This window comes from Episyrphus balteatus, chromosome 1 (genome assembly GCF_945859705.1).
Source record: "Episyrphus balteatus chromosome 1, idEpiBalt1.1, whole genome shotgun sequence".
NCBI lineage: Eukaryota > Metazoa > Arthropoda > Insecta > Diptera > Syrphidae > Episyrphus > Episyrphus balteatus.
Genome location: NC_079134.1, coordinates 5,845,583 through 5,871,289, shown reverse-complemented (window position 1 = coordinate 5,871,289; position 25,707 = coordinate 5,845,583). Strand labels below are relative to the sequence as shown.

Here is a 25,707-nt window from a genome sequence, read left to right as displayed (position 1 = left end):
TGTGTTCATATACAAAAAGTTGCAAGTGTGTGAGTGCAACCCCGTCTTTCGCGGTCGGAGTGTCTTTTCTGAACTCCGTTTTCTTGCTTGAAGGGTTGACGTTTGTTTTGTATGTGTTTAGGGGGGTTCACACTGACTAACTTGTCGGATAAACCAGCAGCCATTTGGTCTGATCTGACGCAATTTTGATAGTGTGAACACCCAAATGACGGGCTGTCCGTTGGACGGACATGTTAGTCAATTGAACAATATTTTTATGCGGCAGATAGTTATTTTCTTTAATTTGAGAAAAGAAGAGGTGGAAGAAACATGAAAAATAATGGGTTTTGATGAAAATTGTCTGATGTGTGTGAACGCAAAAAATTCTTCCAGCTAAATGACAATCGATCTGCCTGATAAGTTAGTCAGTGTGAACTTCACTTAACCCAGACCATAAAATTAGTTGACTAGATGTTAGACATAAAATCAGTAGTCATGATTTCTTTCCTCACTGTAATGTTCTGTCTATTATTAAGTCATAAATTTCATGTTCTGTCAAGAAGGGGTGTAATCATTTTTGACATTTCATATATCGGTATTTTGGTGCTGCACTTTCTTCCTTGTTTATCCAAAATAATTCTTATAAAAAACTAATATTTCTCAAATAATTGCAATGAATGAAAATATTCTACAAAATTCTATCGATAAAACACAGGTTCGCCCAAATACTCACTATCACATTTAATTTAATGTCCAATTTATTTAAGATACCACCACTGCACCAAAAACGAATTCTTGCATTTGTCAATCACTTTGTTATAAGTTCTTGCTCATTTCTAAATGATTTTGCATCAAAATGTGAAACAAAATTCATTGAAGTTGAAAGGAAAATGCAAAAAGTTGAAGCATCTTTGATAATCATAGAATCAAAGGTAAAAAAGAAACCTTTCTCTTATAAAAAAAAGTGCATTTCATTTTTGAATGAAACTCTTTTTTTTTTTTTAGCTCTCATCCATTCCTAACCAAATTGAACCCAAACAAAAGGTAGAATTAGATTCTTCTCCCTCTGCTGGTCAAGAGGTTCATGAAGAAAAGAAGGTTGATAATGTTCCTTCGGTAGCCGAGGAAAATGATACAATTGAACAAGTTCCATCGCCTCCATTAGAAGAAACAGGTGTCAAAGCTTGTGAAGATGAACGGTACAAGAGATTCTTCAAGATGTTACAGTTTGGAGTCCCAATTGCGGCTGTCAAGTTGAAAATGAAAGCCGAAGGCGTAGATCCAGATATCATAGAGTAAAGATTGTCTTTTTCAGTTAAAGAATACTTCAATATTCAATTCCTCTTTTCCTTCCAGCACTCCCAACTTACTGCTTACAGATGGCATTACTGCAAGTTAACTGTTAATTTAGTGGAGTGCCTTAAAGCATAAATTTGTAAAATCTAGAAATTCAGGGAAGGTCAATGAATTTGTATAACGAGTGTTGAACCTCGATTACAACAATTTTTAACCACAAATTACTGAAAAATAAGTATACCACCTAGTCATTCCATATGAAAACGTTGAATCGAAATTGCTGTCTCATTTGAAAATGTTGCTCAAAGTTTGTGACGATGCTTTCTAGGACTGTAAGGAATCTGGTGATTTAATTTTAAGTTGTATCGCTTCCCCCGCTACCCGCATTCGAACTTTTGAAAAATGTTATTATAATTTTGCTTCTGAAAATTTTTCTATTTAAGATAATCTTTTGGTTTAAAACGACATCTTAAAGCTCATAAATAATAGTTTTTGATTTAAGATAATCTTTTGGTTTAAAACGACATCTTAAAGCTCATAAATAATAGTTTTTGATTTAAAAACAATTTTTGAAAATCTAGTAATTTTAATGTATTTTTGTGGTTTTTGATTGACTCCAGAACTACGTGCTGATACTTACCCAACATTAAATTTACCTATTATTTAATAAAATAAACTTTAAATTAACACCATGGATTTACTTCTTATGCAAAAGTTTTAAGCTGAAGTCATTGATTAAAAAAAAAATAACATTTCTATGATATGATTTCTCACGGTTTCAACTCGCGACCCTAGGACAAGGACATTTTTTCCAAAATTGAGTTATATATTGCATTACACTAAAAAGGCTACGCTCTTTCGATTGCCGCTATACAAATTTGGCTATCTATCTCTTTCCGTTTATGAAATAACTCATGAAATTGAAGCCAACAAGGTTCTATCTACAAACACTAAATATGAATTTAAGTTCACAAAGTTCTAATTGCCAGATAGAACCTTTTGCCTTAAAAAACAAAAAATATTTCGTAGATAGAACCTAGTTGAATTTTACGTCGTAAATAGAACCTTATTGCTGTAAATGAATATTTAAACATATCATCATTAGAACCTAGTACTCCTTGGAATAACTGGTATTACAATACCCAATTCAATACCTACATTCCTAAATATATGAAATTAGTGCTGTGAATTCAATATAAATTGTTAAAAAATGCTGTGAGCTTATTTAATTTTTACTTAAGTACATGAAACTTCATCCTTTCTGTTTTTTCTTTTATAACACTGCACACAAGGTTTTGGATGAATAAACTATACAATACTTTTCCAAGGATTTTTGGTGTGTTGAACTCGAATCCGGGGTCAGAAATATTCTATCAGCTCTAGTTTTTGAAATATTGCCATTAGAAAATGCAAAAACACGTTTTTTGGCTGATAGCTCTGGTCAACAAAGTTTGACTATTTTTATTATGAATAAACCAAACTAATACTTTTCCAATAGTTTTTGGTGTGCCTAACTCGAATATAAAGTCAGATATATTCTCTCGGTCTTAGTTCTTGAAATATTGCCGTTAGAATTTGCAAAAAAAAACGTGTTTTGGCTGTTTTTGAGGTTATGCTATGATGTAAGGTACCTCTTGTCAGCATAATTTTTAACGGTTTCTACATTAGAACTGTTATTTTTTTTATTTGAAAATCAGTTTAAATCTTTCCGATATCAATTTTATTTTCCAAGATATCTTAAGTTTAAGTACGTGAGTTTTGGCTTATTTTATCAATAACGTTATTTCAAACTGCAGTAACTTCAAATTAAAATATCTCAGATTATAAAAAAAACATCGCAAAGATTTAAAGCAGAAAAGCAATTTTTATACAAACCTTCACAAAAAGTGTTGAAAAAAATTCTCTCACATTGCAGCATAGATTCAGAAACAGGTGTTTTTGCATTTTCTAACGGTAATAAAAAAAACGGGAGCTGATAGAATGTTTCTGAATTCTGATTCGAGTTCAGCACACCAAAAACCTTTGGAAAAGTATTGTTTGATAATTCCCTAAACAAACAAAGTTCTATCTGAAAAACTAAATTCCTTATCGTGGCGCAAAGTTCTATCTGGTAATTAGAACCTTCTTGTCCTACGTTTATTTACCTTATCGTTGAGCAACAAAGTTCTATCAATTTTTTTAATTATAAATTATTGATTAACTATTCTTTATAGTTTTTATTGAATTAATGCAACAAAATCCATGAAACAATATAATGTAAAAATTGAAGAACATGTTTAGAATCAAGTTTTGGTTTAAAAGTTATACACGATGAAATATTACATCTTCGTTTTCTCTAAAGTGATAAGAGTGCAGATAGAACCTTCTTGTCCTAAGGTCGCGAACTATTAGCCCTGACAATAAAATTTATATTCTTTGCATAATCTTCTAAGTTTAAAAAACACGAAAAACGCTAAAAAGGCAAAATAAACCTCTATTTAATGTTCTATGTCAAAGAAATGGAAAAGAAGACTTTTATACCAAAATTTTCGTCTTTTCAATAGCTACAAGACTGCTACTACACTTTTCGGGTATAATGGTTTATACTCAGTGCTATAAAGTTCTTAGTTGACATTAAAAAATTTGCTTCATTCAAACCCCATACAAAAATGACTACTTTTAAGTTACATAGAACATTCTACATTTAAAAATTAGCTGCCGGACTCCAAAATAAAATCCTTTAACCCTTTGCTTCCTAGTGGTTTCACCATGAAACCACCTATTAATTATTTTTTATTGCAAAATTATTGCATGAGCTATTGCATTTTGAGTAGAACGACCAATAAAAAATTTAATATCTGTATCAAAGTTAATATTTAGTTAAAAAAAATGCAGGATTTGTGAGGGTTTTCTCAGTTTTTCAAGTAGCCTTAAGCTTAGAGCTATAAAATTAAATAACGGTAACACTGAAAGAGAATTATTACAATGGTTCTTCAATCTATGGAATATGTAAACATGTTTTTCATTAGAAAATTTGTTTTTCCAATCTAAATACTAGTTTAATAAGACTTTTTGGTAAAACACAATTGTTTGTACGCGCATTTTTATCCTTTAGTTTTTTTTACTAAAAAATAAACTTCAACTTTTGTACTCTCAGCTCAAAACATTCCTTATACAATGTTATTACTAGTTCAATCATTATTTTTTCGTTTTGGTGTGTAATTAGAAAATATAAAAACTTTTTCTCAAGATTTTTGTAATAGAGCGGGCGGCCACTTCAGAAACGCTCAACTCATCGAGCTAAAGAAAATTTCAAATGGGAAGTGAAAGAGGGCTATTAGTAGTTACGAAAACCACAGGTCTTCCCGTTCGCATCCTGGCACGATTGGCGTGGTAAAGTGCATCGTGCATCTCATAGAGTTAAAAGACAATATTGGTGTCAAATTAAAGGTGCTATTGTCAGCTATCAAAATTCAGAGGTCTTCCGGGCGAAAGTCTGGCAGTTTTGTCATGCAGCCCGTTTTAAGGTTAGAAGCGATAAAAATGAGTTTTTTCATAAAGTCTTGTTTTTTGGTATTTTGGTGGATAAGTTAAGGAGTTTTTTCACTATAAAATAAAAATAAGAGCTATTAGCATTTAAATATAAAACGATGTTTTGGAAAAAGCTTGATAGTTTATTAACAATGACCCAAAGTATATGCAAAACTACGAACAATTCACGAAAAAGTCTCAAATAATACGCTGCGCCCCTTACAACTTACCGAATTAAAAGGCGAATTTAATTTCAAATTAAAGCTAATAATGTCTTTTTTTGAAAACCAGAGGTCTTCCAAGCCAAAAATTGGAAGTTAGGTCACGCAGCTTGTTTTAAGGTTAGGAGCGTTTTTCACTTAAAACGTTCAAGCAGGCTGGGGGGTGAAATGACAAGATGTGGCTTGGAAGACCTCTGGTTTTCAAAAAAAGACATTATTAGCTTTAATTTGAAATTAAATTCGCCTTTTAATTCGGTAAGTTGTAAGGGGCGCAGCGTATTATTTGAGACTTTTTCGTGAATTGTTCGTAGTTTTGCATATACTTTGGGTCATTGTTAATAAACTATCAAGCTTTTTCCAAAACATCGTTTTATATTTAAATGCTAATAGCTCTTATTTTTATTTTATAGTGAAAAAACTCCTTAACTCATCCACCAAAATACCAAAAAACAAGACTTTATGAAAAAACTCATTTTTATCGCTTCTAACCTTAAAACGGGCTGCATGACAAAACTGCCAGACTTTCGCCCGGAAGACCTCTGAATTTTGATAGCTGACAATAGCACCTTTAATTTGACACCAATATTGTCTTTTAACTCTATGAGATGCACGATGCACTTTACCACGCCAATCGTGCCAGGATGCGAACGGGAAGACCTGTGGTTTTCGTAACTACTAATAGCCCTCTTTCACTTCCCATTTGAAATTTTCTTTAGCTCGATGAGTTGAGCGTTTCTGCAGTGGCCGCCCGGACTATAATTTTTCGTGAAAAAAAATTTAAAAAAAAGTTACTCCGGGAACAAAGGGTTAAGGCAATGTTGAAAGCTCATGCCGCAGTTCGATAATGACTTTTTTTTAGAAATAGTTACTGACAATAATCAGCAATAGTTTGTAAGTAAGGTTCACTTAAATGTTTATTTAAATAATTGCTGTGTGGAAATAATTTTTTTTGCTAATTTCATCGTGTATACTAATTTGAATTCTTTGAACTTGTTTGGACATGGTACACTTTATTATATTTATGTTTTTTAATTAAAAAAAAAATCAACAAAAAGCTTAAGAAGCTATATAATTACTCTAAAAATATTGTTTCTCTTGACTGGTTATTTTCATATACCGTACTATATTACTATAATGTTGTATGTCGAACATAGAACAAAAAAAATCAACTCGAAATGCAAGGAAGTCAAATACATAAATGTTCTATGTCAAAACAGAAAAACGTTTAATCAAACAGATTTCCAACATCAAAAAAGAAATTTTAGCATTTGAATCGATAGATTATCCATATGGTACCTAGTTAATTTTATATTTTCATGCTAAAATATATAAATAAAGGGGGAAATTCAGATACCCCAAACTTTGAAGTCGATTTTCTCGAAACATGGGCACCTTAACATAGAACATTATAGTTTTCAGGCAGCGATATCTTCTTTCTCTAACGCTTGCTTAAAAAATAACTAAAACGCCAAAAACACTAAAAAGCAAAATAAAACCATATTTAAAGCTGATTTATCTATGTTCGATGTAAGATAGAAATTTGTAGTGCATAAAGTAGTTTTCGGCCGTCTCCAGTTTCCGGCCGCCTTTCGGAAAATCGGTATAACTAGGGATTTCAAATTTCTTCACATAGCATAACAAAATAAAAAAAAAAAATGTTCGGATTCAAGTTCAACATACCGAAAACCTTTTGAAAATTATACATGTTTACTCTAGGAAAAAAAAGTAAAATTTTGAAAACTAGTGTTATAAATGTGCCTTTAAATCCAAAAAACAATAAAAGCGAACAACATTTTTTTTAACATTCATTGACTTTCCCTTGATTCCAAGGGATAAATCTTATGCCACTCCACTTATCCAAGAATGCTCAAATAAAAAATTTAAAACTCGAATTTTGTAGTTTTTTTCTTTTAATTAATTAAAAAAAGCAGAAGAACGAATTAATATAAAATAAGTTTTATATTAATCTAGAACTGAATCATTTGTCCCTTCCTCTTCTTGTCTCCTCCCAACTCGAAATGTTTGCAACGTTTGAGTGGAGTTTGCTTGCGGTACTTGCACTCAGTACATTCCATACGCAGGACAATCTTTTTGGTTGTCTTTGCCTGAAATAAAGAAAAAGCAATTATTTAGCATCACTTCCAAGTGGTCTCAAAGTAAATAGAAAAAAATTGTGAAAGTCTATGCCGGGGAAACATAAAACGATGGCGTTTTTTGATCCACAAACTAGGAATAGACTAAATTTTAATCTGGCATATATTTTCCCACTAAATGGCTTGAGGATTAATTTTAACAAGCCTTTCAGTTTTACTAAATATGCCTCCGAGAATCTCTGAGTGACAAATATCATTCTTACCTTCTTCCTGAAGATGGGTTTTGTTTGACCACCAAAACCTTGTTGTTTCCTGTCGTAACGTCTTCTGCCCTGGGCAAATTTACGCTCCTTGGATTTTTTGTACTGTGTTACTTTGTGTAACTTGTGGACCTTGCATTTTTTGCAGAAGGTACGTCTTTGTTTTGGTACATTCACCTAATAGAACCCAGAGGAAGAGAAAATACACAAAATTAGTTTATTCATTTGCACTGAAATTTCATATCACATCACAAAAATATTAATTTAAATTGAAAGTTTTGATTTTACATTGTATTATTTAATTGAAATCATAATTGGATGGTAGGTAAATTAAAAATTATCAGAGGATTTTAAATTTATAAAATAAAACTTGGATTTAAGCATACCATCTTGACGAAATTCAGTTGTCAAAGAAAGAAAAGGAAAGAAAAGGACGGGGACATAAACGGATGTTCGACATTTTGAAATGTCAAAATTGACATTTGTGTTCGAAATTCGAATATAGGGCAGGGGTGTTATATGAAATGAGATTTTTTTGGAGATTTACACGGTAACTTTTTTCTTTAAGGCATGACCACACCGAAAGGGTATGCGGTAGCGGTACGGGTAATTGTTTGAAACAAATTCCAAACTGGAACAACAACGTTTAGGTGTAGAGCAGGCATGTCAAACTTGCGGCCCGCGGGCCGCATGCGGCCCATAATGCATAACTCTGCGGCCCAGTCCATATTTTTAATAATTTTGAGTTTAAGTATATACAGTACCTTGCCATATTATTAGGCCCAAGCGAAAAAAAATACAATTTTTCATTTTGCTGAATTTTTAAGGCTTGGCCACACCGGAGGGTATGCGGTAGAGGTACGGGTAGCGGTAACGATATTTGTATGAAAAAAATTCCACATCTGTACGTTGATATGTCAGTTTGGAATTTTTGTTCATACAAGTACCTTTACCTCTACCCGTACCGCTACCGCATACCCTCCGGTGTGGCCAAGCCTTTAAAGTTTTTGTCGAAATATCTCAAATTTTTTGCTGTCTCATTTACTTTCACTTATCACGTAGATACGGATTGACTTAAAAAAAAGTTGGAAACATACTGTGAATAAAACGATCAGAGCATGAAAGATGGGGCTTTTGCCATAAAGTTAAGAATTTCACGTAAATGAGACAAAAAAATTTGAAATATTTCGACAAAAACTTTACAAGTTCAGCAACAAGAACCAAAAAATTGTATTTTTTTTCCCTTGGGCCTAAAAATATGGCAAGGTACTGTACATAAAACTTTAAAAATTCAGCAATATACATTTTTTTTTCGATTGGGCCTAATAATATGGCAAGGTATCGTAATATAGATTTTGTGCTCCCAGCTTTCGACATACATACATGCACCTCCTTTTTTTTCAACAAATAAATAAGTATGGAACATGTACTTAAAAACAAAATTATAAACTTTATAAAATCTCGGGGCGTAAATCAGGGGAAGTTCTGTGATTTTTTAAAGTGAATTAGAAAGCGAATATTCTGATTTAACCTACCAAACGGCTTAGGTTTTGATGATAAAAACCTTAACATCAGCATGCAATAGTCAAAAACAATCCACAAAAAAATCTAAACTTTAATATTGAATATGAAAAAAGGCTTGCAGAATTATGTCTTTAAAAGACAAGTTCTCTTCATTTTCTTCGCTTATTTCCTGTTAAATGTACCTGTCGATGCGAGCTGTTATTTAAGTCATTAATAGGAATGAGTTACCTATAAGATCCAGCCTAACTAACCTTGGTCTTAGGATAAACATGGTAAATGGAATACATTAATATTATCATTCTTCCTGTTTTTTTTTTAAATTTGTTTTATAAACATTTTAGTTTTAGTTTTTCTGCTGCCCATAAAAATTTTGATCTCGCTGTTTTGGCCCTTCATAAACATTGAGTTTGAGATGCCTGGTGTAGAGTATTTTTCATGTGGTCAAGCCTTTACTAACTGTAGAGTTTTTCACTTAAAGCCTAGTACGCTGCTGGTGCGAAACGAAAAATTTTCAAGTCTCAACGAAAAAATATCATCGATTCAAAATAAAAAAATTCAAAATTAATTTAAAATCAAGAAAAATCAACAGAAAATAATTTTTAAAGCAAGAAATAAATGAATTAAAAATGAAAAAACCGTCAACACTGCTCTTGGAGTCAATAAAAATGCACAGGACAGTATAAAGTAAGTGACAACTGAGTGAAAACTCTCCAATTGTTCGCTATCGTTGCGTACTGAAACCTTGTACGCTGCTGAAGCGAAACGAAAAATTTTGAAGTCTCCAAAGTCAACAGCGGACATACCATCAATACCATCAGGTATTATAGTAAAGTAAAAATAATAGAAATATAAACCGAAAAATTCAAGAAAAAACATCCGAAAATAAAGCAAAAACAAAACAAATTTAATTTCGTTAACGAAATTTCGTATGGAAAATTTCATTTCGCATCAGCAGCGTACTAGGTGAAAAGCAAAACGAAATTTTCCGTTCAGGATTTCGTTAACGAAATTTTGTATGGAAAATTTCTTTTCGCTTCAACGCAACTAAAACAAAACGAAACTTTCCACACAATAATTGCCGCGGACATTAATTGTGTGCGGGAAAATGATATTTGAATTTTTTTGTTTGTTTTTGTTGTTCATTTTGTCATTGCATGCTTTTCTGAGACGTGTGTTTGCTTTTATTTAATTATTTTTGATTTGCAATATATTTTTCCATTGAATTTTCGCAAACATTTCGCTATCCACAGCGTACTAGACTTATATATAAAAAATATATTAAAAATCCTTCAATAAATTTTTAAACACTTGCTGCTGGGTGCCATATTTGTTCTGTTTTTTATTTAATTTGTGACCTTTCATGTTTTTTTATTGTTCCATATGAATAAAATATGGAACACAGCGCACAGCGTCACAAGGAAGAGAGTAGGAGAAGCATAATTCGGATCACGAATCGTGTTCTTGATAAAAAGCTCATATAGCTGATCCAAAATGATCCATATCGATCAATAAAAAACGGCTAATATTACATTTTGAATTTTTTTTTCATTAGGAACGATGACGAGAGTTTACTTTTGTCAACAACAAACAGTTAACATCGGCGCATAAATGAACGCACTTCAGTTCCATTGCTTAATTGTTTCTCTTTTTCCATATCGATCAATACAAAACGGCTAATATTACATTTTGAAACTTTTTTTTTCATTAGGAACGATGAAAGCTAACTTTTGTCAACAACAAACAGTTAACATCGGCGCATAAAAGAACGCAATTCAGTTCCATTGCTTAATTGTTTCTCTTTTTGACATTTGTTCCTAGAAAATCGAAAAGTGGAACGTAATTGGCCACAACACTGTGTAGCCACCGCATCTGATTTTTCAATCGATTGAAAAATCATCGTGTAGATAGGCACTCAAGCCTGAACTAAAAAGTGTAAAGGCAAACTATGATTGGAGGAAGCAGTCGGAAGTTGGAAATGAAAAAATCCTATGTTTTTTGCTCGTTTTCTTTGAATTTTTGATAAGTTTTCATCCGTTGAGTGCGGTTTGAAAATGCTGTTCCCCTCCGTTTCGTCCGACGCTTCAGTCAAATATAGTTCTACCTTTAAGGTTTGACCACACCGAAAGTATGTGATAGGGACACGGGAAGTGGTACGGGTACTTGGATGAAAACAAATTCCACACCTAAATATTGATGTTCCAGTTTAGAATTTGTTTCGCACAGTTACCCGTACCGCTACCGCATACCTTTCCGATGTGGTCTTGCCTTTAAAAGCTTGACCACACCGGAAGGTATGCGGTAGCGGTACGGGTAGCGGTATGGGTACTTGTATGGAAAAAATACCACATTTGAATATTGATGTTCCAGTTTGGAATTTTTTTCAATCAACTACCCGTACCTTTACCAGTGTGGTGAAGGCTTTATGATCCCCTCGACATCGCTGCGCCGAGAAAAGGAAGAAGAAGCCTTAAGGCTTGGCCACACCGGAAAGTTTGCAATAGCGGTACGGGTAATTGTGTAAAAAAAATTCCAAACCTAGACGTTGAAGTTCATGTTTTGAATTTTTTTTTTCATACAATTAACCGTACCCAAGTTGATATTAGGGGTGTTCATGAAATGTGTATGCAAACTTTTTCTATTTTGCGGAGTGGTAATGTCTACGCTGTTTCATAAATACCCCTTATAACCAAAAAATGTTATGGTACTAAAAATGACATACCAACAATTCGTTAAATTTTAGATTAAAACAATAAAACTTTTTCGATGAAACTTGTAGCTTCATCGAAAAAGTGAAAAGTGGGATTTTTAGTGATTTTTTGTATACTACTAACGAAATAGTTTCAGACTTTTTTAAAAAAAAGTGTTTAATTAATTATGGTTTATTAAAAACATGTACACAATCTCTAAACCATAAACAAAAAATACCAAGACTGGAAACTTTCGTACGTCTTTCCCCCCAAAACCCTTTAGTGTAGTGTTGTCTGTGAATATATGTGAAAGCCACCACGTTGGTAAGTGATGTTAACACGCACAAATTTATAGATTCACGACATTCACCACACATCCAACACGAACACAACGATAGATTGACGACATTCACCACACCTCGCAGCTTGTAGGCAAACGTCATTAGACCGCTCAGTTTCCAGTCTTGGTATTTTTTGTTTATGCTCTAAACCTTCTATCAAAGTGATAAGCAATTCTTAGATTCATCAAAGTTAATAGAACAAAATGATAACCCCTATCACAGAGTGCAGTAAACCTGTTCTGCAGTATATGTTCAGTTCTGCGCATCCGTCAAAAATGAGAGAAAATGACAGAGACAGTGCTTTTGATTTGTGAATATTCGTTCTGGTATTTCATTGAAAAATAGTTTTATACGGTTTTTAAACATGTAAATTAAAATATTCGAAAATAAACATTTTAATGAATAGTTTTAGTAAATAATTTTCGAGAAAATTTGTTTGCGCTTTTGAAAAAAAACACAGACTATGATTACAGCAGCGATTTTTTATTTGCTGTCATGTTCAATTTGACAACCTGCGCAATATATTCTATTCTTTATACCATGATCACAGAATGCTTCGTAGAAAATCTTCGAACGGAGAGCTCGAATGAAACCAGAATTTCTAAAGCTCCGATAAACAAAACTAGAAAAATCAATTATCCCACTTCCTCTTTATTCATTTTTTCTCGAATTCGAAGTTTCGTAGCAAACATTTTTAGTACGGCAGGACCTATGATACTTTTTTTCATAATTCGTTATGTGATGTATGATGTCCGTCAGGGCCTGTGTTAAGCCTAGTACGCAGCTGAAGCGAAACAAAAAATTTTGAAGTCTCTAAAGTCAACAGCGAACATGTTAACGAAAGAATACCATCGGGTATTATAGCAAAGTAATAAAAAAAACTACAAATCAAAAATTCAAGAAATAACATCAGAAAAAAAGTTTTAAAGCAAAACAAATTTAATTTCGTTTAAGATTTCGCTATCGCATTTTAGTGGAGCTTTCCATTGTAACGTATATGAAATGTTTGCATGTTTTATTGTGTTTGAAATAGATTTTAAGTGCCGTAACAGATTTTAGATCGATTTGAACACTTAGAAATAATTTAAGATTATCCCTTCTAAGTAATGAAGCATCCACAAGTCGCAGTTTAACAAATAAAGTTACCATAAATTAGATAAATATGTTGCGTAGCGTATGCGACCTTAAGTCAACCACGTTTAAGCGTTTATTTTTACTTAAAACTTGATGAAAAGTTTGGCTAGGTGAATATCGATTTTGGGGTTAAGTTCACAAACATTTGTTAACTCTTGATAAAGAGTTTTCTGTCTCTAAAGAAGTTTTTCATTGCAATAAATCCCATCTATTTCTCTTTTTCCTAATTATAAAAAGTTAACATTTTTTATGGAATGCCCCTAGTATGGAAAATTTCGTTTCGCTTCAGCTGCGTGCTAGGCTTTAATAAGCATCATTTCGAGCTTGAAGTTGAAGAATTCAAAATATGAAAAAAAAAACGCCCGAAAATTATGTCGGTAGTTTGACACTCTATAGTAATTGCTTTAATAAGATAGAGGATGGCAGAAATTTTTTAAGATTTAATATTAAATGTGGAATCAAAACACTAAAGCCAGAACTATAATTGGTGGATGGAGTCGGAAGCTACTCTCAATTGTTGTTGTTTTCCATAAGTTTTCATCCGACGAGTGCGCTCGCAACCGCACTCGACGGATGAAAACTTATGGAAAACAACAACAATTGACAGTAGCATCCGACTCCATCCGCCAATTATAGTTCTGGCTTAAAGTTTATATTAACAATGGGTCATACGCAAAAAAATGAGCTTAAGCTCTTTCTATCTTTTCAGTACAATTGAGATCTATCTCAAGAAAATCAGATCTATCTCAAGAAAATGATCTCAAAAGTGAGAAAAGAGCTTAAGCTAATTTTTTCTGCATACTAGCTAATCAATATACGACATATATTATACATGTGCATTTGTAGCAAATTAGTGACGCCATTACTCTTGATCATAATTATAACGTATATTATAACGTATGATCCTTTATTGTACAAGAAAAAGCTTTCTTCACGCAAATTTTTTTTATGACTATAAGGTTTAAAAGTGCTGAACAGCCTGCCACTAACCAAAATGTATTGCATAGTGCATTGACATCCTCATCTCAATACCTTAACCGACGCAAACCATTTAAAATTACACCGATACTTTCGTCTTAAAAATGTATTTACATAGAAATAAGTTATAGTACCCACAATGAGACGATGAAGTCAATGAGGTACTAAATACAGCGAATCTTTTGATATTCGCTGTTAAAAAAGATTTTGATCGTCTTCTTCACGTTAGTTTTGTTGTTGTTGCATTATTTTTAATTTACGAAAACTATCGTTTTGTTGTTAATACTACCTATTTTTTTTCTGTTCATTCGTCGAAAAAATTGTCGTCATCCCTTTCGCTCCAAATGTTTCGCGCTCCGGTTTTGGGAGCGATCAACGCAATCACTCTGCGGTTAAGATATATAAATTTGTTGGTTCCTTGTGGTAAAGATCAATGTATTTCAATTAGTTTGCAATGAGTTTGCTTAGCGCGAGGGTTTCACTAATTTTATATTTACAAAAAAAAATTAATTAAAATTTGATTTAAATGTTCACGAGCGTGTATGTGGACACATTTTTTAAACTCGTTAAGCAGGAAGTAGAATAAATGAGTAAGCTTTACTGAGCTAAAAATACTATCAAATTCTATAAAAAAAACTTGTTAAGTCCACGAAAAATAAAATCAAAAACAAAAAAGTTTCTATGAGCCATTTAAAAAAAAAATTATTAAATTTTTGAAGAAAATATAAAATGTATAACGGTTTTCAATATGCCAAACGGAGAACCTATTTTGTTACACTCTTGACACTTTTTGTTATTTGATAAAGTTAATTACATTTCACTTAATACTTACTCGTACCTACCCATTTTAAGAAATAATTTTAAGATGATGCCAGAATCTTTCAAACCTACCAAGCTGCTAGAATAGAGATTCTTCACCTGTTCTTACATAAAGATAAATATAATCAAAACAAAACAAAATAAAATAAAAATACTACAAACACTACTCAACGATTTGCCCCAACTATCCTCTTTTCTTCGAATAGAAAATGTGTGTAAAAGCCTTCTGTAGAATTACACATAAATCTTTTCTAGCGTTTATATTTTTTTTTATATGTCAACTCGAACTCTCTGTATGCATTTCCTTTTTTATTGATAAAATGAATATGATGCCGAACTATGAAGCCAAATCCATTGTATTGGGTACTCAATATAATCGTTTAGCTTAGAGGGTAGGTATAAAGCCATAAAGCTACCCTTCAGCGCAGAACTGTAAATATAAAAATGCATGTCATTACTTAAGGATGACAAAAGCGTGCAAAATCAAAAACATCTCATAGTTAATAAGCACAATAACATTATTTTAAGGTTGAGTTCAATTAGACAGACAAATAAAATAGATAAAAAAAAAAACATACTTGAATGCACCACTCAATCGCATGCCATTTGTGTGACAAACACAATTTTCGATTGCAGCAAATGATTAAGAAAATAACACACACAATTTTCAGAAAACATATCAAGCTCTTAAGGGTAGATTTGTTGATATAAAATAGATAGATAAAAAAATAAAACAGAATTTTTGCACAATACTCATCTATCCGTCTCCATTATAACAACAGCTTTGATGTTGGGGTAAAAGTCAAAGCCTTACACCTTAACTTCCAAGACAAATCCAGAATACAAATAAAAAAACAGTACAATATCACACATAATCTTGGTGTGAAAAATTTGACCTATAAATATGCAATCCGATAATCATTACAGGGATGCTCACTTCTTTTTCTTTGCAAATTAATTGCAGGTCGATTTGTGACGTCACATAAAAGTTAACTTTTTTAAAAAATTGACTTTTTGCCATGCCATTTCTAACATCAATATGATGTCTCGAATACTAAACTGACCCAAGTATACTTTATTGCTGTTTCTTAACAAAAATCAACAAAACCCTATAAAACACTTTTATAGTCTTTTGCCTTTGAAGAATAAACTATCGGGTGAAATAAAAACATTTTCAAATTTACCGCCAAACTTTTGATAATACAGGGTTGCAAGCCATCATCATATATACTCATGACACCCAAGCACTTTTACTATGAAAATACTCATGAAACCCTCTTGAATGGTCAATTACTTAATCAATTTTAACTAAATTTTAAAAATAAAAATATTAAAATATTCTTTAGAAAATTCTCTATCGAATGGTATAAAATTATTTTTAATTTAATTAAAATTTAAGCTTTAAAAAATAATTTATAATTTTGATTCATTTACTATATAGAAATCTCAAATGGCGCGCTCCCTTCAAAATGTATTTCACACTCTAGAAGACGCCTTCAGTCGATTTCGAGCATTTGTCGAGTGAACATCGGTAAAAAAGGCTAGCAAACAAAATAAGTTAGAAAAATAAAATTAAAAAAATAATAATAAATAACAGTGTTATACAAAAAAAATATATAAGTTTCTAGCCAAATTGGACGTGTGTGGTTAAATCTAGTATTTACTTAAAAAATTTAATTTATTTATTAACATAAAAAATAAAACAGAAAAAAGTTACAAAATGAGTTCTGCAACAGAAAATAATGGAGATATTGCGGTTGAAAAAGTTGCCGCCGACGCCACCACTGCCGTCAAAGAGGACAAACAAATTAAACCAGCCTCAGAAGAAACATCAGCGGCATCAGATAATGGTACCACCAAACCAGCGGTCACAAAAGACCAGGTCAAAGGAACAAAACGGCCTGCAGATGTAAGAATTATAATTTTATACTTCATAGAAACATCTAATCATAGATACTATTAGGTATATTGCTTAGTGAGTAATCTCTTCAACGAGCGCACCACACCGGAATAAATTTATGTCTATTTTTATATAAAAAAAAAAAAAATAAGTAATTTTACAACGACTAAGAAAGGGCAGCAGCAGTAGAGTAGCAGCAGAGCAGCCTCACCTCTTCTCTATCTTTCTATTAGAAAAATTGTCTCTGCCTGTTTTTTTTTTTTTTTTTTCATTTTAATAAGGCAGCACAAATGTGTGCTGCACATTAATCTGAATCTCAAAGGCGGCATACAAATGTGAATATAGAGAAAAAAGGACATTCATGACGTATTAATACATTTTTATGTGTTATCACTTACCTACAAAAAAAATAATAAGAAATAATAATGGGAAATTCGTCCTCAAAAAAAAAAAAGAGGAACCCTAGCCAAGCGCGCGCATTTGTTAACGACAGACATATAATCTCAGTTATCACTCTTCACCCCCTGCCCTCATCCTCACTCATAAAGTCACCCAAAGTATCCCAAGTTCCAAGCAAACCAACCAATACTAACTCACATCTCAGCTATAGCTAGCAAGCACAAGCTATTGTCAAAAGATGTGTAGTCATCGGATTTGGAGCGATTTTGACATACTCTGTGTGTTTGTTGAGAATTGGAGCCTATTCAAATTGATAACAACAATCAATACCAATAGAGGCAGTGTATTCCTGCTACTTTATAACCAAGCATAACGCTTTTTGGATTATAGAACAGGGTTGCTGCTCTTTTCTTCTTCTTTTTTTATTATTCACGTAATCTCTCGTATATATTCTAATATAGTTGTAGAGAGAAATCAATTTTTTTTTCCAAGTACATGCGATGTGTGTAATTAAAAAAAAGATAATTACTTTAACTTGAGAAATTCACAATGCTGCAATTTATTAAATTAACAGTCATCATAAGTGTACCTACTTCAGAATAATACAAAAATGGCGCCCAATGTGTGTGCATTTTTTTTTTGTTTTATTTGAATTTGAACGAATGAAAATTTTTGTTTTGATTCCAATATACTAAGCGTCATTTTTCCCCCCAGCTAACGCTACATATTATATTCTTCATTCGTTTTCTGTATATTTCAAATTATATTCTATTTCTGGACGTATATTTTCAAGTTAATGCCTACTCTTTACAAGGAATGTATCCAATCTATAAAACAACGCTTAAGTTTCCTCTCAAGCAAACGCAAACACTAACACATTACAGCCCCCCAAATTGGTCCCCTTTCTTTCTTCTCCACACTTGACTTCATATTACAACTTGTCAAGATAATGACAGCTAAGTTAGAGAGAGACAGACAAAAAAAAATAAATAGAAAAGGAGAAAAAAAACACACAGGTACCTGTTTGTTATTATGTTGTGTTTTGTGTGTAGTATTTACAAACTGTAGAAACGAGTTATTGCTCAAAATCCCATTCAATAAAAATTAAAACGGCGGCGTTGCCATCACCACATACCGCATACGTACCGCCCCAATGCACTCAAACACACGGACGCGAAACGTGAAATAAAATTTAAGTTATCAAAAGATCTCCTGTGCTCTTTTGACGTTAATGACAAATGAGCATTAAATATACATTTTATGTGTGTGTGTGTGTTTAAGTATGGCTATGTGTGGTGAACAAATTGCCGGTCGGGCCGGTAATTATTTACAAATAGGTAAATCTTATCAAAGCGGTATACGCAAATTATATATATCTATCAAAATAGAAGCAAAGATTTTTCGAATTAGTAACAAAAGTTAAGAGAGATACGACAAAACAAATTTGTTTAATGAGCAGATTATATATTTATATACTTATGACTTATAGATATTGGTTGTTTGCGCGCAAGTCACAAAGTTATCATACAATCTGTTTGTCTCTTTCTTCAGCACAAATGTCAATTTTTTTTCCTTCTAGAAATTGTTTATCCACCTTGCTTATTCAAATACACATTCGTTCAAGCAACAAAGATAATAAAATGATTTTTTTTTTCAAGAAAGATATTGAAAATGATTACATGATAAATTTCAATAAACGGTAACATTAGGTACAGTCCAACTATGATATTAAATGTTTCATCACACAAAAAACAAATTGGATGAAATAATCGACTTTATCCTTGATCTGAAGGTGGTAGTTTTATTTTTGTAAAAATATGTCACACCTATAATAGGCAGCTGACGCGACCCAATTATCAAGCCAAGCGCTGTAAAAAAAAAGGACCTATACCACACAGCGAAACTGTACTGATGGGTATTTTTGTTGTTTTTGTTTTAAAAGATGGTTTTGTTGTCCATCAGCTAGCTACCTATTGAATGTAATGCTAAGTACAGCGCAGGAAACTAACAATGATGATGAAAATTAATAAAAACCTCTTTGGTAGCATCTACAAATGGTTGCCTTAATTTTCATCACGACATTGTATAAAAGGAATGTTATAGTGTCTACGAGGGTGAAAAAAAGCGGGGTGTTTATACGGATATTATACAAATTTCCGTGAAACTAACAACACACACAAACACACGTACTTAAAATACCCTATCTCTTTCCCGCTTTTAACATAAATGGGATAATGTTCTATAGGAAAGAAAAAAAACTTCTACCTAAAAGGTTTGAGAAAATTCGATGCGGTCGAAATCACTCAAAGAATATAAACGAAATAAAGCATTTGGGTTCACAATAAATAGAAGGGGCAGATGTAGTAGATGCAGCAACTGTCCTACGAAGAACGCTTGTGTAGGGTCAAAGCAGACAGAAAAAAAAATGTTTTTAATGCGCGCGTTACGATAGTTGGTTGCTTGTATCTTTTTTGTTGGTCTAGTTGGATTTTAAGATAGGATAGTAAGATAGAGATTTAGAATTTGACAGTTAATTATAATCTTTTGTAGTTGTATGCATATTAATATAATTTTTTTAATCTTTTTAGGACAAATCACCAGCATCAAAGAAAGCTAAAAAAGAAAGTGCTGCCAACGCAAGTGATTGTTCAGAAGATGAAGAAATCATTGAAGAAGAAGAGATCATTGAAGAAATTGACAGCGATATTGAAAGCGACGAATATGATCTCCCATATGGTGATGAAGAAGGTAAGTTTAATTAATAAAATTCATAAATTAAATATTAATCTTTTTTTTTTTTTTTGGATTCCTCTTTTAAGTGTTCAATTGCCTCCCTGCTGTTTTTGAATCTATTTTGTATATTCTTCCCTTCGCAAGCACATTTATTCATACAAGTTTCACTATCCCGCGTTGGGCGCCATTTAATTCTTATAATGAATTTTAGACTCCGACAAAATCAGATCCTTCTCACTATTTATATTATGCTTTACTTACATGTGTGACTTGCCGGATATTTTATCACCCAACTGTCAAATGCCCTCGTCATTATAGGTACTTGCACAGAATGAGCAGATTCATTCCCTATGGTGCCTTCTCGTCAAACAAAAATTGCAGAGCATTTATACGATGAAAAAAAATGACACATTAATTCACACTTTTCATCGGGACAAGCATATTTGTTTACAATTAATTCAATATCCCACATTGGGCGCCATTTAGTTATGTGCATGAAATCAATACTCAATGTTTTAATATTAAATACGGGTACGTTTCAATGTGAAGAGTATATGCATTAATTATAATTTAAAAATATCTCACATTGGGCGCCAGTTGAGAGCTATAACAATAGCATTATTACAAATGCATTCACACATTTAAGTTTTCACCATTTGTTTCTGTGCATAAACTTGTTACTTCCGTTCAACTGTGAGCATCGTTAATATCCAAACTAATTATGTCTACGTACGAGTTTAACGTGCAAATGTTTCTCATAAGTTCAATATCCCACATTGGGCGCCATTTAATTCCTTGCACGAATTTAAGACTCCATTTCACTGAAAGCATTTTTAATATCGATGCCACATATTCATACACAACATAAATAAGTGTAACGAGCATAGTTATTTATAAAAATTTCAAAGTCCCACATTGGGCGCCATTTAATTCTCTTAACGGATTCAAGACTCTGTTTAGCTAAGAGATAATAAAAATTATTATCGATACGACATATGCATCGAAACCTTTGAATGTGACGAGCACAATTATTTATCATAGTTTAAGTTCCCCGCATTGGGCGCCATTAATTATGTGAATCATTCAAAAAAGAGCATTATGTACGAATCAAAATTGAATTTCTTCAAAGTGTGTCAAGAAAAGTTCATGCAGTTGTAAGAAAACAATCAAAAATTTAAACAAGTCATTCCAAAACCCCATTTATCTACACATTTGTTTTTTTAATTTTAGTCATCTTCCTTTTTCGAATATTTCTAAATCATTAAAATATTAAAATTAAAACAAAAACATTTCGCTTTCAGATGACGAAGAAAATGATGTCTCCGGCTCCGATGACCAAGCGTAATAATAATGTGTAGTCAAAACATAAAGAAATAAAAAAAAAAACAAAAAAAAAATAAAAAAATCTATATATATTATATTGATAAGAAATAATTTTTAATTTCTTATTTTATTTTTTTTATGATGTAATTTTTTTTTAATTTAAATCAGAAATAAGAAAAAAAAACTTACGATGCAAGATTTTTTCCTTTAATATTTAAGTTTTAAAATATTGAAAATAATAACAAAAAAAATTGAAAAAAAAACCGAAAAAATAGAAAAGAAATAGCAGTTACAACAAATAAAAAAAAGTATTTTAGAACAAATAAAAATACATATAAAAAAAACTAAAATCCACTCTAATAGATTTTGCATATAAACAACTTTAGAAAAATCCAAGAATGGAAAAAAAGTTGCAAGGAACTTTTTTTTCCCAGTGGGAGGGAAGAAACTTTTTTGTGTTCGCTTAAATCTTGGATGTGTGTGTGTGGTTGTAGAGAATGTAAAAAAATTGTTTTCGTACAAGCCAAATGCTGCCACAAATTTTGTTCTTGTTCGTTTCATATCTTTTATGATTTTTGTCTTCTAACAAATCTATTTTTTGAATCTAGCAATGAACGAAAAATTAAACAAAATTAGTAAACAAGCCATGTTAAAAGGATCTGGGTAAGTTATAAGCTTTTTTCACTCAATAAAGCAATCATTTCGAGTCATCATTTCTTTTAGCATTGTAGTTGCTTAAAAAGCCCAATTTGATTTTCATTTTGTAACTATTTACAAAAATAATTTACGAAAAAGAAAATGGCTTTCTATGCAAGACTTTGTAGCAATTGATGACCGTAATTTACTTTTAGACTCCAGTATTCTAAAGGGTTTATTATGAGAATGAATAGAGTTCTCTGAATATTTTCTGGAATCTAGACCTGAGTTCTCTTTTATTTTTATTTTCATGTCACACATTATTATTATTTTTTTGTTTAAATAATTTAATGTTTTGCAAGTAAAAATAAAATAAAATGAAAAAAAAAAACTCAAAACAAAAATGGTTCGTATTGTTCACTTCAGTATTTTAGCTTATAAACATTATATGTTTAGTTCATTAGCATTTTCGATGTGTTGTTGCAAAATGCTATGAACAGCACCCAACAGAAATTACTTATATACATGTAGATACTATAGAAATGTAGGTTACCAAATTTATTCTAAGTCTACAGTTTAATAATATTCACAAATGATTTCATTAAAAATACATATTATATTATTGAGTATAAAAGACAAAACAAATAATAACATTTAATAACATGTACAAATTATACAACAAAATGAATAAATGTAAATTGTTAAAACAAACAAAAACTTAATAATAAATAAAATAAATAATTCTTTATAAGAAAAAAAAACAAAAAAAAACAAATACGAGGTTTTTATTTTTTATCTGACTGAACTTAACCAAATACTTACTAGTTTTATTTTAAATGTTTGATCATCAAGAACATAAAAAATTATATTTAATTTTTATTTTAAAAAATTGATTGTCATACAAAAATTTACAATACAAAACAAATTATATACATCCCATAAAAAAAAAAAAACAAAAATACAATAAAAGTTTTTCAAAAAAAAAAAAAAAAACATTGTTAACCCTTTGAAAAACATACCAATCAAGAGCAATAAACTTTGTACCATGAATCTATTTAAACAAAAAAAAATTGAATATAAATCTATTTAAGAGAAATATCAAATAAAACTCTAAACTTAATGTTAATCTTTAAATATTTATATTATTTTGTAATTATTATTGTGTAAATAAAAGATGAGGTCGATGAAGTTATTTAAAGGATGACATTTGTTTGACTATAAAGATTTTCAATGTGTTTTTTGGTTATGGTCAAGAGTACCATTGAGAAATAAAAATAAACATGTAGTGTGTTTGTATTTAATTATTTTGTTGGACTCGATATGTCCGTTTTTAATCGAAATCATAATTATTAGTTCGCAGGTTTAAAAAAAATTATAATGGTTATTTTCAGCTGCAGGTTACGATGAAAATTGGGAAATTTTTATCAATTACTTTTCTATGATAGCATGTATAATCTATTATTATGTTAAAAAAGGGTTTAAAGCTAATTTCTTCATTTTCAAAAGCTATCTTAAAAAATGTTTTTTAATAGAATATGGCCCAAAGTCTATGATTCTTGTCCTTGAGTCGCTAATACATTTTTTTTATCCTCTTCTCTTTTTCTAGTCTTATTCTGAACGATGTTAGTCCGGTTTGGTTTCTAAGTCAAGGAGTAGATATTAGTATCCGTGAATAAAAATTTTCCTGAGGTTATTTCCCATTTTTTAATGGGATCATGAAAAGTATCCCTCGGAATTTATTGTTATTCACATATTGGGGATACATTTTTGAGGGATATGATTTTCTGTTCCTTGGAGATATTGTACTCCTGGGGATAAAATATTCCCAAATCGAAATGCAGGATTAAATTTACCTTCTTAAAATCGGCGTTTTTGACTTTGTTTTTTAATCAGAAAAAAAATTGATAAAGTTTGCACCATAGCCTACATAATCATGACGCTAAGTGGAGACTAGCTCGGTTACAATAACACTGACTCTAATTAAATATATCTAAGAAAAAAAAGTTTTTGATATCAGTCAAGTTTCAATTATTCAGTAAATTCTAACAATTTTTTAAGGCTTTCATTGAAGATAGTCTTTTGTACTAGATTGTTTATGTCTAAATACAAAGCATAATCACTGACTGTAGCGAAGTCTAACGAAAATAGGTATTCAAATCACTTATATTCTCCAGTAGCTAACTTTTAATCAATTCATAAACTTTACAATTAAAATAATAAAGAGATTGTTTGTTTTTGTTTTTTTTTATGACAGTACTTATTTTTCAAAGCGAAAAAACCTTTTCTAAATTTTGATTTTATGTCAACATGAGAACATCGTACCTTTTATGTTAGTGAATCATTTGCAACTTTAACAATAATTTCAAAAGCTCTAAAAAAACCTTTTATCAACAGCAAATAATTTGGAATAATGGATCGCTTACAATTAACATCATTAAATATTTGCCATAATACCTGTATTATTGGTATTCTCTAACGAATGTATTCGGTACTCTCCATCAAAAATTAGCATAACAAAAGTGTATAATAAAAATAGCAGCACAGTAAACATAAAATTGATTACATAATTATATCAATTGTGTGCTAAGAGAGTTTCTAGGTGTAAATTATTTCAGTTAATAAAATGAAACAAAAAATCCATAACTAGGCTACTATAGTTTCCTATACAAATAGAGAAATTAGAAAAAAAAAACAAGTTAATTTAACTGCGAATAAATCGATAGAAAAATGTTTATATATGTATTTGTTCTAATGTTCTAGATTTTTTTTAACGTATCTATAGCTACACCTACCATAAATCCGTCTCTTTTTTATCTTTTCTATAATCGATAATAAGAGAAAAGGTATACCTACAAAAAAAAAAAAACGAAAAAAGAGGAAAGAGGAAAACCACACACGAATATTTTTCGTCTGCTTTCGTTCGTCGGTCGTAACAAACAACTCGACCTCTCAGCTCACTCACTGGTAAAAATAGAGAAACATTTTGCCTGAAGCATTATTTCTATTAAGGGTAGCATTTGGTAACAAAACATCATACACACTATTATTCTGAAAAAACCAAAAACACACCCTTCCCACAGTCACATTTTATGTCAAATGAAGCAGGTTTTCTGGTTTTTTTTTCTTTGCTGGATACGGACGGCATCGCTTGGCATCATTGTCATGATACATCAGAAAATTTTCCAGCAATAAGCTGTTAACAAACGGGACTGTACACATTTTTCATACTACACCAACGACACAACGAGTTCTGTAGATGTGTATAGGTAGAATTAAAAGGGATGGATGGGTATACGCATGAAAATTTCGGCTATACGAGTGTGTAACGGGCAATGGGGTGTATATTCAATTTCCGGCTTCCTAAATATGTTCATCCCTGTTTTTTTTTTTCGTATTGTAGTAGGTTTGTATTTATCCCTCTTGTTTTTTTATTTTCAGTTAGTGCAGTTGTGCAGTAGGCCCTCCAAAATGCCTCATGTATTGTTGGGAAAATAATGAAGCAGCTTGCCCTTGAAAGACCCTTGAAAAAGAACTGCCCTTTATTTTTTTTTTCCTGTAAAAAAGGCTTGGTATTTGTATGTGTGGAATGGAGTGGAATACTTAATAGAGTTAGTTATCAACTAATTCAGTATTCTTATGTAAAATTATATAATACAAATATTTAAGATTGGTTAAATGGCTTTAATTACATCTCTATTGAAATTGTTATTGATTTATGGTAATGAATGTATCGTGTTTTTTTTTATAAAGAAAAATACGATTTTCTGTTATAAGAGCAATTTTTAAGTGTCAACACTTTTTATTCGCGACTTACACAGGTCATTTTACTGATTTATAAATATTTTTTTAAATTTTAAAAAATTATTATTTATAT

General features: G+C 31.2%; 3 protein-coding genes and 1 long non-coding RNA gene across 4 annotated transcripts; 2 read left to right on the top strand and 2 right to left on the bottom strand.

Annotated features, from left to right (window-relative positions):
• The first annotated feature begins 582 nt into the window (after positions 1–582).
• Positions 583–1,665, top strand: LOC129906065 (WASH complex subunit 3). The gene is made up of 4 exons (XM_055981698.1): positions 583–694; positions 747–911; positions 985–1,274; positions 1,336–1,665. Exons 1-4 carry the CDS (start codon positions 653–655, stop codon positions 1,376–1,378), a joined length of 540 nt encoding a protein of 179 aa, XP_055837673.1. The 5' UTR covers positions 583–652; the 3' UTR covers positions 1,379–1,665.
• Positions 1,666–6,898: 5,233 nt separating this feature from the next.
• LOC129921390 (60S ribosomal protein L44) lies at positions 6,899–7,853 on the bottom strand. The gene is made up of 3 exons (XM_056003197.1): positions 7,746–7,853; positions 7,363–7,536; positions 6,899–7,111 (listed from the first exon to the last, which is right to left on the bottom strand). Exons 1-3 carry the CDS (start codon positions 7,746–7,748, stop codon positions 6,974–6,976), a joined length of 315 nt encoding a protein of 104 aa, XP_055859172.1. The 5' UTR covers positions 7,749–7,853; the 3' UTR covers positions 6,899–6,973.
• Positions 7,854–14,718: 6,865 nt separating this feature from the next.
• On the bottom strand, positions 14,719–16,144 carry LOC129918309 (uncharacterized). The gene is made up of 2 exons (XR_008772944.1): positions 15,421–16,144; positions 14,719–15,272 (listed from the first exon to the last, which is right to left on the bottom strand). It is a non-coding gene; the product is annotated as an uncharacterized LOC129918309 (long non-coding RNA).
• A 181-nt stretch (positions 16,145–16,325) lies between these two features.
• On the top strand, positions 16,326–23,134 carry LOC129918301 (bacchus). Its single transcript, XM_055998770.1, has 3 exons — positions 16,326–16,751; positions 19,730–19,889; positions 21,176–23,134. Exons 1-3 carry the CDS (start codon positions 16,563–16,565, stop codon positions 21,217–21,219), a joined length of 393 nt encoding a protein of 130 aa, XP_055854745.1. The 5' UTR covers positions 16,326–16,562; the 3' UTR covers positions 21,220–23,134.
• Positions 23,135–25,707: the final 2,573 nt, after the last annotated feature.

What these genes read in the sequence shown, in the direction of transcription:
- LOC129921390 (XM_056003197.1), bottom strand. An exon ending in AACCCATCTTCAGGAAGAAG is followed by an intron (nt 7,112 to 7,362) that starts GTAAGAATGATA and finishes TCTTTATTTCAG; the next exon opens with GCAAAGACAACCAAAAAGAT.
- LOC129906065 (XM_055981698.1), top strand. Translation starts at nt 653, where the DNA reads ATGAATGAAAATATTCTACAAAATTCTATCGATAAAACACAG. An exon ending in ATTCTATCGATAAAACACAG is followed by an intron (nt 695 to 746) that starts GTTCGCCCAAAT and finishes AATTTATTTAAG; the next exon opens with ATACCACCACTGCACCAAAA. An exon ending in TGATAATCATAGAATCAAAG is followed by an intron (nt 912 to 984) that starts GTAAAAAAGAAA and finishes TTTTTTTTTTAG; the next exon opens with CTCTCATCCATTCCTAACCA.
- LOC129918301 (XM_055998770.1), top strand. Translation starts at nt 16,563, where the DNA reads ATGAGTTCTGCAACAGAAAATAATGGAGATATTGCGGTTGAAAAAGTT. An exon ending in GAACAAAACGGCCTGCAGAT is followed by an intron (nt 16,752 to 19,729) that starts GTAAGAATTATA and finishes TAATCTTTTTAG; the next exon opens with GACAAATCACCAGCATCAAA. An exon ending in CCCATATGGTGATGAAGAAG is followed by an intron (nt 19,890 to 21,175) that starts GTAAGTTTAATT and finishes TTTCGCTTTCAG; the next exon opens with ATGACGAAGAAAATGATGTC.